This window comes from Xiphophorus hellerii, chromosome 9 (assembly GCF_003331165.1).
Source record: "Xiphophorus hellerii strain 12219 chromosome 9, Xiphophorus_hellerii-4.1, whole genome shotgun sequence".
Taxonomy (NCBI): domain Eukaryota; kingdom Metazoa; phylum Chordata; class Actinopteri; order Cyprinodontiformes; family Poeciliidae; genus Xiphophorus; species Xiphophorus hellerii.
The window spans coordinates 16,452,943-16,467,637 of NC_045680.1; the positions used below are offsets into that span (position 1 = coordinate 16,452,943).

General features: G+C 39.7%; 2 protein-coding genes across 2 annotated transcripts; both read left to right on the forward strand.

Moving 5' to 3' along the window:
* Window positions 1–1,504: 1,504 nt before the first annotated feature.
* foxe3 (forkhead box E3) lies at window positions 1,505–2,761 on the forward strand. Its single transcript, XM_032571164.1, has one exon. The coding sequence runs from the start codon at window positions 1,505–1,507 to the stop codon at window positions 2,759–2,761; it is 1,257 nt and encodes a 418-aa protein (XP_032427055.1).
* A 3,317-nt stretch (window positions 2,762–6,078) lies between these two features.
* On the forward strand, window positions 6,079–8,438 carry foxd2 (forkhead box D2). The gene has a single exon (XM_032573068.1). The coding sequence runs from the start codon at window positions 6,540–6,542 to the stop codon at window positions 7,644–7,646; it is 1,107 nt and encodes a 368-aa protein (XP_032428959.1). The 5' UTR covers window positions 6,079–6,539; the 3' UTR covers window positions 7,647–8,438.
* The last annotated feature ends 6,257 nt before the right edge of the window (window positions 8,439–14,695 follow it).

Consider the following 14,695-nt stretch of genomic DNA (forward strand, 5'->3'; position numbering starts at 1 on the left):
ATGTAGGGATATTTTTCTTTCCTTTCTCAAAAGCTTGGATAGCTCAATTGCTTGTTTTCAGGGGGTTGTTATTGTTTTTCAATTGCTGGATAGGCTGCAGATTTTGGAGTAGCCTGGTGCAGCTCTGTGAATGTTGTTTCTGCCTTAAGCATAGAGGCAGCAAGTCAGTGAAAGGCCAAAGAACAGCAAAGTTACAGACACAGAAGAAGGCTCGCCAGTGATGTTTGTGTCTGCAGCTAATTATTAATTTGTTCAATAAACCTCAAAATTGCACACACCCTGTTTAAAACTGGTATTTTGTGATGTTAGAAAGGATTAGGAGAGGATAAATTATTTAAAAACAATTTCTATATTTATTTATCCTGCCAAATTCAAGTAAAAGTCAACTACGCCCAACTAAAAATAAATAGTTGATGTTGTTTCATATTATAGAGAAAATATGAAAATGAAAGGTAATTTCAGCAAACAGGATGCCAAAGTGTACATATTTCTTTACCAATACTGTGCTGAAGTATTTTGGAGTTTGGAGGTGACAGCCAGAGAATACATTTTTTTTTAAAGAGAGGGCAAAATATTGCCAAGTCAAAATGTGGGAACTATGACATTTCAAACTTCTACTACACACAAATGATACAAAAATAGTGATGAAACCTTCAAAATATGTGCTTACATTTAAACCTTTCGCCTGCAACCTATAGGTGTCATTTATTGCCTCAGGGTTAACTTTAGCATGTTTGCGAGTTTCACTTTGAAAGGTGTCACTAAGCTGGCTAAAGCTGGATTCAAACCTAAATTATTTAAACTTTCTTAACCACAGATCTGGTGGTTGTTCTTTACATTCAATAAATTGATTTGTTTTTATATAATTCCAGATAAATAAGCGTATTATCCCTGTTGCTGGGAAAATAACACAATAAGTAACAGAGACTAAGCTAAGATATTCAGTGAAATTCTGATCAGAAGGTTTTGATAGGGCTAAAATAAGTAGCTTAGTTTGTAGAATGTATCAAGTATTAACATTTACAAACTTATACTTGATTACAGTTCTATTAATCTTAATAGATCGTATTCTAGAATATAGATTCTAGAATATGAATCTATATTTTTAGATTCTGCATTTTTTATTTATTTATTTGAGGAGTCGGGAAACTGTTATTTTAATTCAGGAACTTTAAATATTAAAGACCGGCTGCTCAAATCAGTCGAAATCTACTACTCAGAGAGATAAAGTCAGTTTTTGGTGGGTGGGTTGTGAGTCCTCTTTCATCAATCGTCACTGTGTGGACCCAGTGGCGTCACTCCTGCCCAGTCTTATAAAACTGTCAACGCCTTTCTCTCACCTGTACTGACACACACCATCCCAAACAGCGGAGTGAGGGCTCGCTTTGGTAACAGAAAGGAGACTGTCTGTCTTAAAATACGCACCTCCTTGAGCCATCCAAGGGAATTTTCCCCATCTGATCGTTTCGATACAAAGAAGGTTCTCCCGTTTATTCGTTTTTTTATGACTCTGGCAAATTATTCTTACTTCTCTGGCATGTGCAACATGACCGCAGAGCCCTCGCCTGCAGAGGCAAGCCCCGATGTCATGTCTCCAAATGTGAGCTTGGACTCGTCGCTGCCTCCGCCGCCACTGATGCTGCAGGCCCGGCCTAAGGACAACATTCTGATCAAGTCTGAGCCCCAGGGGAGCAGCCCCAGCGCGGAGGACGGAGGCGCAGTGGGCCACACAGAGGAGCACCTACCCACAGGCAGCCGCCGCAGGAAGAGGCCGGTCCAGAGAGGAAAACCTCCCTACAGCTACATCGCTCTCATCGCCATGGCCATTGCCAACTCCCCCGAAAGGAAGCTCACCCTGGGGGGCATTTATAAGTTCATCATGGAGCGGTTTCCTTTCTATAGGGAGAACTCCAAGAAGTGGCAGAACTCAATCCGCCACAATCTGACCCTCAACGACTGCTTTGTGAAGATCCCCAGGGAGCCCGGCAGGCCGGGCAAAGGCAACTATTGGACTCTGGATCCAGCTGCGGAGGACATGTTTGATAACGGCAGCTTTTTAAGAAGAAGGAAAAGATTCAAGCGCACAGATGTGAGTACCTATCCGGGTTACATGCAGAGCTCCAGCGCCTTTACGCCAACCACCATGGGGAGGCCGTCCTACCCCAACACGCTGTACGCCGGGATCGGGTCAGGCTATGGTTCCCAGTTGACAGCCACATCTCCACATCCAGCCATGATGCATCACTACCAGACCCCCTCGGGGGTCGGCCAGGGACAGCCGCGCATGTTCAGCATCGACAACATTATTAGCCAGCAGACTGTCGTGCAGGGCGGCCCGGTGGGAGACCTCAGCACCCAGGCACTGGGTCTGAGCGGCGGTGACCTGGGCTCCATGACCTCCAGCTGCTCTGTAACCAGCACCGATCCGTCAGCGTGTTTCCAGAACCAGACTGTGAACCCAGCGGCGACCATGCTGGGCAGAAACAGCGGAAACCTGACCTCCAATCTGGCAACAGGGTACCCATACTCCGCTGCCTCTGCCTCTCCTCCGAACCTGCCCTCGATGAGCCAGGCCGGGTTCTCCCCCGGCGGCTCTCAGGTGTACTGTTCGAGTAACAGACTGTCCCTACCGGCTCTGCGCCACGGCTCCTGCGCAGAGCACACGGAGCAGCTCCTGGGCCTCCCGAACCCCATGAACTCCTACAACAACAGCTACATGAGACAGGGCAACTTTACAACAGGATTAGAGAGGTATATGTGAGATAATATGCTCTTAGGTAAAAGAAAATTTGCAGTGACCGTACGCCTAATAAATGCGAGTTTGTTCCATTGTGGAAGAATTTTAAAACATTTATATTTAAAGAGGTACAAAGCCATCTATATCCGTTTGAAACATTCCATCTCTAACAATAAAAAGTTAGAGATTGATTCACTTTCTTCATAATTCACGTTTCAGTTTGTTTGATTAAATGTTTCCTTCTGTTTGTATGTGTAAAAAGCTTGATGTAGCTCAAGATTTTAAGATTTAAAAAAGTGTGATATTTGCTGGCAACAATGCCGCTGGAAATAAATAATTCCTTCTTGTTAATGAATTAAATGTGTCCCTGGTTTGTTTAGGGTGTTTTTATTTTATTTTTTATTTTGCTTTTCATGGAATGTCAGTCAGGAACTTGCTAAAACAACCACAATCACAAAAACAAACAAAAACAATCACAATTGCAAACGCATGCACTGACTCTGAGCAAGATTGTGAATGAATAATGATAATAAAAAATAAATAAATAAAAAAGCTTACATCTGACCAGTTTCAACATAATCTGTTAATATAGCGGCATAAAGATTTAACAATATTTCAAAAAAAAAAAAAAAATTAGTGGGTCAAATTTCACTCATCAACTAAGTGCATCCTTGATAAATTATCTTTTCCGTTCGTAGCCCCACTCCCCGCTCCCTAAAATAATTATAACAATAAAAGTAATAAAATAAGATAAAAGTTAGAAAAAAATGCAGTACAACTGAAAAAAACACATAATATACATATTAAAAGTTCCATTGCAATATGCACGTCATAAATAACCATAATTTATGGTAATAATAATATCGAAATAATGATGCAACCAGCCACAAGACATAATTTCTCTGATTCAACTTTTTTGTCTCTTAGTCCGATAACAACAACAACAATAATAATGATAATAATAATGATAATAATAATAATAATAATAATAATAATAATAATAATAATAATAATAATAATTTCCTCCACAACTTGAGCAATTTACACGTTTTAGCCTCGAGATGGCAGCAACAATAAGATGTTCATTGGTTTCGTCTTACTTTTTTCTCAGGAAACTATTGCTGAGCTGTTGCTATACCTCACAGACATGGAGCGCGGATAAGTTGTCAAAAATCTGTCAATGAAAGTGCTGGCTTGTTGTAAGCCAAAGTGACTCCAGAGGTCAACATCGGGGAGGGACGCGGGGATGGAGGAGGCGGATGGGGTATTTTGGATGCTCAAACGTGGTGCAGCAAGAAAAGTAAAAATGGAGAATAAATAAGTGAATAAATTGAATTCACTAGTCGAGACTTACCCATGTTTAACATTTTGTTAGTTTATGTGTAGCCTACTGTTTTCTTGTTTTGCAGTTGGTTACTGAATCCCCAATTCCTCAAATATATTATTTTGTTTTTATTCTTTGGCCAAATTTTATCTTGCATTTTATTAAGAGGTGCACAGCTATTTAGCAAAACATATACGTTTCAGAAATTTGACTGGAAATTGTGGATTTTTTAAAAAAATCTCTCTTTTGGGATCCAAATCGTAAAAGACACAGAAGCCAATTTATCCAATGGATTTTTTGCTTTGAGTTCACCAGCAGGTGGCGCTTAAACACCACAAACTACAGCAAGCTCATTCGGAGCGCTACTGGTAACTCTATGAACATCCACACTTCTGAAAAATAGTAAAACCAAGACACTCGGATTCAGTTTTAAAATATGTTAATCAAATACATGTAAGTAAATGTTTGTTTTAATCCTTTCCTTGTAGAAGTTCAACTATAGATCGACAGGTGAATTTTAGTGATATATGACAAGTCAAAATATAACATATCGAGGTTGTGGCAACTATTCCAGTTATTGAAAGCAAAACACATTATAGACAGTATCGATCGTTTATAACAAAAATTTTGAAACAAAAATATAACTTATTTATATGCATGAAAACAAAAAATAGAAAAAGAAAAAAAAGAACATTTCAGGGGAAAAAAAAATAACCCTTGAATGTCTGTTTTCAGACTTTAAACAGTCAGTTATGACAACACAATGAAATAGGATCCGGTATCTCATATTTCAATTGAACTCGATTTATCGGTAAAATATTTTTCAGACAAAAAGACAACAATAGAGATAAACAAGCGAATAATATCCAGAAACAATGAAAAGCAGAGGATAGCTTACATGTAAAAACTCTTATACATAGGACGTGTTAATATTGTGCTGCCTGATCTCCTATTAGTGCGAGCCTGAATGGAAGCATGACGGATAACAGCTCAGTCTAACGAATGAGAGGAACCCGCAAATATTGTACTATCATCTGCTGACGTTTCATTCCTGATGAGAAACAACTCGGAGCATGTTGCAGCGTCTATAATATCCCATTCGCCCTTTTACAACTCATGCAAATGGATGATTGTCTGCCTTGTTGAGAAGGAGACAGAGAAAAGCGACTTGGATATTTCACCTGTCAAGTAGCAGCAGGAGTCAATTCCTACGTGGCGATGAACGTTTGTTTTTGAAATAATATTAATGATAAGAATTGTTTGTATGAAATCATCAATGTTATGTATGTACTTTTTTTTTAATTTTTCTAAGAAGGGAAAAACTAATTTATGTTAATAATAAAGGTAAGACAATACAACAACAATTCACATGCATGTAATTATCTATATAGCAAGCGTTTTCAGTAAGTTGTAAACATAAGGAAAAAATACATCTACTCACAGACAAGACGTATTGACCGAATATGGAAAACATCGTTCTTTTTTCTTTTCTTGTTTTAAAAAGGAAAATCTGATAATAATAATAATAATAATAATAATAATAATAATAATAATAATAACTTTCTCTGCAAATAAATATATACATTTACGAACAGAATGAATCTATTCTAATCAGTTTGATTTGGTTGTGATTAACTCTATTAAAAACAGATTAAATCAGCAACGTCGAATATTTTCCAGGTTTCAGTACGGTCTATATATTCCTGCAAGTCTTTAAGAAGTAAAATTCAGGTAGATTTCGTTAACCCACGTTATTTTAACTGTAATTATTCCACTTGAGTTTTAGAGTTTTATAAGTGCATATGACCCACAATGAGAAAACAGTGATTTTACGATTTTTGGGTCGCGAGTTCAGTTCTTTTTTTATTATTACTATTTGAACGACAAAAAAAAAGAAACATTGATTAATGTAAAATACAAATACAAATATTACTTTTTGGAAGAAAAAAAAAAATCTGTCCAGTTCCTGGTAACTGTGACTCAAAGATCACGTGATCGGCGTGCTCCTATAAATACCATTTGAAAGCTAAGGAGGATAGTGTGACAGTCCGACTGGATACCTCTCCAAACCCGTGCGTAAAACCTCTTTTGGAAAGACATTCGGATACCCAAAAGTAGTGTTTTGACTGAAAACCATCGCACCTGAAGAAAAAACAAACTCTGACAGCTATCGGTGGAAGACATTGACTGTATCTTTGGCTGACTTTTTTACACGAGTGCATCAGAATTTTTTTTTTTTTTAATGAAACCACCCTCGGATGCAAAAGCAATCTCCAGATTCGCAGGTCAATAAGATTTATGTGTCTCTTACCTTTTGTAGCTATGTGTGCATTGACTCGTTGGAGATAAAGTGTCCACAATAATACCTTTTTGTGAGGGGGGGAAAGGGAAGGGGTGCGCGCGCTCTCGCACTTCAGCCTTACCAGAAAAAGGAAGAAATCTGGGAGAGACGAGGGAAGAGAAGTTGCCTCTCCAAGGATGACTTTAGGGACGGATATGTCCGACAGCTCTGCATTGTCCGAAGATGTAGACATTGATGTGGTCGGAGGGGACATATCCGTCGGGAAAGACGGGAAATACATTCACCACGAGTTCAACTTGGACAATGACTCGGACGATAATTACTCCCAGAGCGCGGCGGAGAGAGGTTCCTCTCCGGGGCTCAGCAGCTCCGACTGCCCGTCAGAGCCTCTGGGATCCGGCGCGGAGTCTGGGACATTGATCGGGGACAAACCCCGAAAAAGTGCACTTGTGAAACCCCCTTACTCGTACATCGCTCTGATCACAATGGCCATCCTGCAGAGTCCCAAGAAACGGCTCACGCTCAGCGAGATCTGCGAGTTCATCAGCAACAGATTCCCTTACTACCGGGAAAAATTCCCTGCGTGGCAGAACTCCATACGCCACAATCTTTCCCTAAACGACTGCTTTGTGAAAATCCCACGGGAGCCCGGTAACCCGGGAAAGGGCAACTACTGGACCCTGGACCCGGACTCCGCAGACATGTTCGACAACGGGAGCTTCTTGCGCAGGAGGAAGCGCTTCAAGAGACACCAAAGTAACGAAATCCTCAGGGACTCCGGCGGCTTTCTGCCAGGGTTCGGATACGGGCCGTATGGATACAACTACGGACTCCAGCTGCAGAACTTTCACGCAGCCCACAACCCTTTCCACCCGCACCACACCGGCGGATCTTTCCCCTTCCCCAGCGCCCCCTGCACCTTGCCTTCACCTGCATCCATATTCCCCGCGCCGCATCACTTGCCCTCCCTTCTAGGGACCGACCTGAGGAAGCCCTTTTACCCGCAGCTCAGCCCGTCCCTGCCGCCTCTAAAGACGGACTCCAGCTCCACAACGAGTCGGCCCTCCTTCTCCATTGACAACATCATAGGAGCGGCCAACTCCAGCGGCTCTTCCTACAGCGCGCAGAGCAGCAGCCAGGCTCAGATCCTGGCCATGCTCACCCCGGCGCTGGCCTCCGCTTCCAGCCACCTGAACATTTCCCAGGAGGGCCTATTCCAAGCAAGCCCGCAGAGTCAGACTTTTCCCACCAAGACCTCCAACTTGAACACTTGCCCTTTCTAAAAACTGAAAAAGTGAATAAGAAATAATAATTGTGACGTCGTCCTATGTGAAGGTAGGATGAACATTTTTGCTGCAGAAAGAAAGAAAGTAAGAGAGAGAGAGAGAGTTTGTTTCGAGCTCTCTCGGTTTCCTAACAATGTGAGAGGAGACTTTATTTATGCGATGTAAATATATGTGCATAACACTGAGAGGCGGACAACTTATGAAAGATCATAAAAACAAACACAATGCAGGCCTGCAAGTCCGGTCTGCGGTCCTCATTTAGAAGGCGATGGGATTTAAAATAAGAATCATAATAATAATAAAAACTGATATTTTAACATAAGTTAAAGTTGTCACCAACGACCAGTGGGGCTTATTTCCATTTTTTTTAATAAATATAACTGAGAATTTAATTATGATTTATATTGTGTTTATTGTAAGATAGTGGCACTATTGTTGTTGATATCTAGAAGAAAGACGGCAATCTCAGGTTTTTACTTAGAAAGCACATGAAGACGAAAGGGGGGTTTCTGACTTTACATAGAAAAATCACTCCAATCTCCAGCAGTCCCCCTTCTACATGGTGAATTTGTGGCAATATCGTTTCCTGTTGTCAGTGGATACATATAGGTTGCGTGATTGACTCTCTCAACCTTTTTTAAATTGTTCGTTCCTCCCTATATTTACAGTTGAATCTGTGAAACATTTGTCTTGTGTTGCCAATAGCTGAGCACCTAAATGTTCATAGGTCAGTTCTTTTTTGTTGTAACGACAAGAATAATAAATGTTTGTGAGTTTAAGAAACAAAAACTCTTTTTTTTTTTACTTTAGTTTTTCTGCATTCAAAATTACAAGACATTTAAGAAATCTTAAAGTGCAAACGAGAGCTCGCAAACTTGTCTTAAACTTGTCTACTTTTCTTTATCATTTTTTTTCCTTCAAATGAAAATTCTTTGAAGAGGTTCCAAACTATGGGATTTATTTGAAATCACGTTCACGACCCAGATTCTTTCCCATTTTTGCGTATGCTGTTAGGGATTTCCCAAAAAATAAACTGCCGCTTAATGTTAGTGGAAGGAAATGATTAATGTGTTAACGACAACATTAGCAGCTGAAGCTTGCACTAAATTGATGTCTGGGTATGAACAAGACACATAATTCCCCTTTATGTGTTTCCACATGTTGATGTGCACAAAATTGGAGAATATCACGCAACAGTGGGCAAGTATATTCCTCTTGTGTGGCTGTTACTCGTTTGTAAAAGGACCAGCGACTTACAAAGGCTCCCCCAAATGAATGGGAGGGGGGGAGACGTTACAGCGAGCCTCGGCACTCTGTAATTGAAAGTGAACAAGGATATCCCCACGGTCTTTGGGGGCTTTCGTTGCTAATTTGTAACAGCATTTTTCATCGGGTTCTCTAATCCACAATAATGCAGCTTTTTTTTTTTTTTTTTGCTCGTTTGTTGATGTTGTCAGCGTGGACCCCTGGCCCAGGGGACTGAATGCGCACACAGCGAGCGGTCCAGCCACACACATATAGGCTCTGAAAAGCAATCTTCTCAAAAGGCCCTCGGTTTTGCTCCGCTTTCATGCCATCCGTGTTGTCATATAAAAAGAAGCAGTGGGACTCGTCCTGCAACAGACAAACAGGCCTATTGGTCTTTTTCAAACTTGTTGGACCACATGTTTCCATACAGAGGGGAGGCGCAAAGACCCTCCCCATTATTTAGGAAATCTGTGCGCAAATGGCTGAATTAGTTTGCGGGTGTTTTGACAGATGATTATGGTGGATGAAGGGGTCTTTGAAACGAAAACCAACACATGACCACGTTCTTTATCCGGACCCGGGCCTTTTGTTTCTTTTCTACTTCTCTTGAGCTCGTTAGCGGGACTGAGTGAAACCGATGAAAGTCGAGAACGGATTTGAGGGAATCATTTTGATTAGCGCCTCTCCTGCCCATGCTCTGTAAATGGATGTTCTCCATGTACAATTTGCAAAGTAAATGGCCTGGAAAAAACATTAGCAGACTATTAAGTTCTTCCTCTGCATAGGGAGTCATTACGCACCGCATCAGACCATTAAGATCCACATCAAGCGCTTGTAGGGGTGGTTAAATATTTTAAGAAGGAAAAAGAAAATTGCAACACAGGCTGGAGCAGATGCACACACTACGGATCAACCACCAAAAGGGTTCAAACCGTGGCACACATTTGAAACAGACAGTCTGACAGTGAGCTCACTTGAGTTTATGCTCAAATGCACACAGACATGAGTCCAGAACGGAAACTCGCTGGTTACCCATCAGGTACACCCGGGTCACACTCATCCGCCCTTCTAATGTTCCACATACATGCAAGCGGGACATCATCCGTTGATAAAATCGTCATAAATATCGTGCTTTCCACGCCGTTGTCACTCGAGGACCACCCACACCAGCATCAGCACCAGAGAGCATCCTGATTTAGGTACCGCAGAGACATTACTCATTTTTTTTTTCTCTTTTAATAAAGAACTGAGTGATATGTGAAGTGACAGCCAAATGACTCAACAGTCACTATAAACACGTTTATAAATTTCAAGGCAATTCCCATCTTTTTTCTAACTGCTTCCATATGCGCAAATTGGGCGCTACACCCGCGATTTGAGCCGCTGTAATTTATTGAGAGACGTCAACGAGATTTAGCTCTTACTTCGCTATTTTACAAATTCAAAGGATCTTTAAGAGAAAAATACTACCAAAAATACCTATTATTATTATTATTATTATTATTATTATTATTATTATTATTATTATTATTATTATTATTATTATTATTATTATTATTAATGCATTCATAACATTAAGCCAATCTATGCTTGTTGATGTCGGTGCCCTGTCAATAATAACCTCACTTATCGATGGATTTTAATTTTCATTTGCAGTTGTACCAGGTAATTTAATTAATCAATATAATATAATATAATATAATATAATATAATATAATATAATATAATATAATATAATATAATCGTTTTTAAATTTGAAGGATGCTCCTGAATTTTGGACAACTTTCTAAAGTGAAGCATCATGAAGATTCAACTGAGAACATAAGCTGAGCATTTTGACCTTTTTCGCATTAAATAAAAACATCAAACCTGAAAACAGGATGACTTGCCCAGAACAAACGTATTACTTAAGAGTTAAAAAATATATATATATAAAGAAAGATACTCATTCTTTATTAAACTGAATGTGTCTAAAGCACCTAGCGCGCACACACTCTCACTTGTATACTAATGGTAAATTTTGTTGCTTTCCCAACATGTGGAGCAGTTTGACAAATGGGTCAACCTAAAATTGTGTAATGTTTGTGTGTGTGTGTGTGTGTGTGTGTGGGCGCCCCCCCTCCACACACACACACACACACCCACCCACCCACCTACACACACACACACACACACACAAAAAGCCACCACAGAACAATCTTGGCACGGTCCGTTCGGCCTCCCGCCCGACTCTCCCCCCACCTATCCCGGCCTGGAGGAGAGGCGAGCGGCATCTGCAGCTCCTCTATAAATCAGCGCAGCTCCCGGTCTCCCTGTTCAGCCCTGTGTTTTTCCAACGCGCAGAGGAATCCTCTGCTTAATTAATTTAGAATGTGTAAATAAAGTGAGGACAGTGACCTCTCCGTCATCTCTGGAAGCACAATATTAACTCTGGACCATCTTTGCCCTCGCTCTCTGGCTCCTATAGTAATGCAGACATTAAAGGAACACCTGCTGCAGAAAACAAGGAGCAGGGGCCGGCGCGTGTGCGGCTACACGCACACGCACAAGAAACTTTCATGCTTTATTGGGTCAGGAGGTATCAATGACAATGTTAGTGGTCAGCAGAGAGGACAACTATATATATATTTCACACTTCTGCAATGTAAGCTGTTTGGACCTTGCATTGTACGTTTTTGGCATCAGTTGATATTGCATATAAGTTTGCATTCACAAAGTTGCCTTAAGAGGATTTTAAGACTAATAACATCAGCATTGGCGGGCGAACAAAATAATAATAAAAAAACATGTCCTAAAAGCATAAATAATGCAACTAATGAACAAAATTGAAGATAAAATGGTACAACAGATAATACCAGTTAAAAAACGAGATTTTTTTGGAGTCCAAAAAAAAAACAACAAAATAATAAAAAACGAATAAATATCTGTCCACAGAAGTTAGCCAAATGATTATTTCATCTCACGTAATCAACCTTTTGCCATAATAAGAACAAGACACAAAACACACAGACAAAAAAATAGGAAAGAGTCTGACCAAATAGAAAGAGCAGGTTTTTTTAAATTTTTTTAGGTTTTTGTAACTATTTCATCAATAAAAACAAAACAAAGCTCAATAAATAAATAAATAAATAAATAAATAAATAAATAAATAAATAAATAAATAAAACAAAACAAGAAAACTAAAATGCCCAAATATTAAACTATTAACTAACGCAAAAAAGAAAAAAGCGAAAAAACCCTATCGCTTCCCGCAAAATACGCACGATTAGTATTAAGCTAATTCTTAATTTAAATTTAAAAATACAGAAGAAATGCAACAGACAAAATCAATGAGGGGAACTTGGGACATTAGCATCAGAGCTATATTACACCCATGCGCCAGTAGACATAAGTGGGTAGATGTGTATTGACCATGAGGGACCACGCATCCCGGAACATTACACATTCACTCACTATGCCATTATCTAATTAAACTAAGCCAGTTAAATTAGGACCTGCTGGCTGTTCCGCATAACCATTTCCCCTCTCTAACCCCCTTCCCGCCTATCTCTCCTCCCTCCCTGTTGGTCATCGGTCTGTCTGTGGGGCGCCTCCATCCATTGGGGCTTACAGTGAAGTTTTCACTGCAGCACTTTTCCTCTGTGCGGCTTTTGATAGAGGCGGGCAGCTGCTGCAGGAAGCTCTCACACCACCATCGGTGCTATGATGCGGGCGCTTTTTTGCAGGCTTCTTCTATTTGACCTTTGATGCCAGCAGGGAAGGGTCATGTGAGTTTGAAGGTAGCTCCAGCCGATTTATAAAATAGGCTACTACTTTAGGATTTGAAGGGTTTTATGCACTTTGGAAGCATTTTTTTTTACTTCATCGAACAGAAAGATGCACTAGACAATACTTCATTATCGGCTGGATTGGATCAGTAACTTCTCCGTGTTGACAGATTGTAAAGCGAAGTCTTCTAAAATCATATGGACTGACTACTTTATCTGACAAACTTGAAGGGGGATATTATTATCGAAAATCAAGTCAATAATCGTACGTTATTGTATTAAAAATGAAATCAGATTTCAGTATTTAAATTCGCGCAGAAAACATCCGCGGATGTTCATAACTTAGTCAAATGTAACTTCTGCCGTGGAACCTCTTCTGCCTCCTCAGGTGAAAATGAAACTTTGTTTAAGTTGATATCCAATCGTCTTCGGCGTGAAAGTGTGTTTTCTAAAAGTGGAAAACCTCGTGATAAAGTTGAAGTTTACTATCCAGGGGTGAAACGCGATCATGCCGAGGTCGCGGGGCCAAACTTTTTAAGACTAATGTTTATTTAGAGAAGTGAGCGCTGTCTATAGGACTCCCCGTTCTCCCAGAATGCAGCAGTAATGTCTTTACCAGGCCAGACTGGACCACCGGCAGGACAGCAAATGCAGCTTTGCAAAAGTCTGCAGCCTCTCGTGGCGCTTTTCACACAGAGATATGCAGTTCAAGTACATATGCCACCATGCTAACATTTATGGCCGACATATTAACATTTGGTTGTTAAGCTGTAAACTGGAACATATTTTCTTGCACTGCAAAATAGCTACTATCTTCTTGTATTAGTCTGAATTATTGTAATTTCAAAACAAAAAACAAAAAGTCACATCCCATCCAGCAATGCAAAAAGTAAATAGCTCCATAATGAGGTGTAAAAACTGACATATTTTACAATGCGTTTCCAACTACTTGGAGAGCAGAAGCGTGTTTTCTTACAGATTGTAAAATTGAATTAGATATGCTTTGGAATCTGACCTCTTGCCAGACCCACATGTGTTTCCCCCCTCATGTTTTAGTAGTCCGTGGGTATTTTTTTGTTTTCTCAGCTGGAACTGCCATTAGACAATGTGTCCATGCTGTCCATTCCTATCTTTACCATCTCTCCTGGCTGAGCTCTCCATGCAGAACCACTTGCAGTACAACTTTCTCCCTCCAATCCCCTCCAGGTCTCTCCAAACACCTAGACTCTCTAGTCCTCTGACACAGCAGCTCCTCTGCAGCCACCAACGTTGATGGAAGAAGAAGTAAGCTGAAGAAATGATGAGGATTGGATTTGCACAAGCAGAATACCAAGAGAGAAAAAAACATCCTCTGAGGAATCTTATTATGAGATTATATAAGTAGGTTATCTAATTTATTTAAATTTAAATGTATTAATATAATATAAAGATGTTAAATATGTTCTTTGATGTATACAGAGGCTGGTTTATTTTTGTAAATAAAAAAAGAAAAGAAAAATACAGATGGAATAATGTTCAGAGCTCTGATTTGTTGTATGAAGGACAACAAGTGAGTTCAGAAAACAAAACAACAAAAAAAATCTGTTGTCATAATTCTGTTCTTGGTAGTATTTTCTTGTATTGCTTTCAATTATTTCAGAAAGCCCACAGTGTAAATGTCAAATCATTGTTTTGTTATATTCTGCATGAATCTTATTATCATAGGATGTAGTTCTAGAGTGATTAATAAAAACCTAAAGGCCATGGGGATTCTTGGGTTCAAGACAATGAGGCAAGATAAGATGATTTGTATAATTGTTGGTTTTTGAAAAAACTAAAAATTTCTTTTTTTTGTGGTTTTCACAAATAGGCTCCATGAATCCAGACCAAGTGTTGAAAAATGTATTATACGCATTAAAGCCTCAGTTCAAGTTTGAGTTGATATTTTAGATTTTGATGGTCACTCGAAAGAAATGCACATTCTTCAAATAAGAGATGAAATTCCCTTCATTTTATTTTATTTTAAGATTTTTCTGTCTTGCAGCTTAGGAT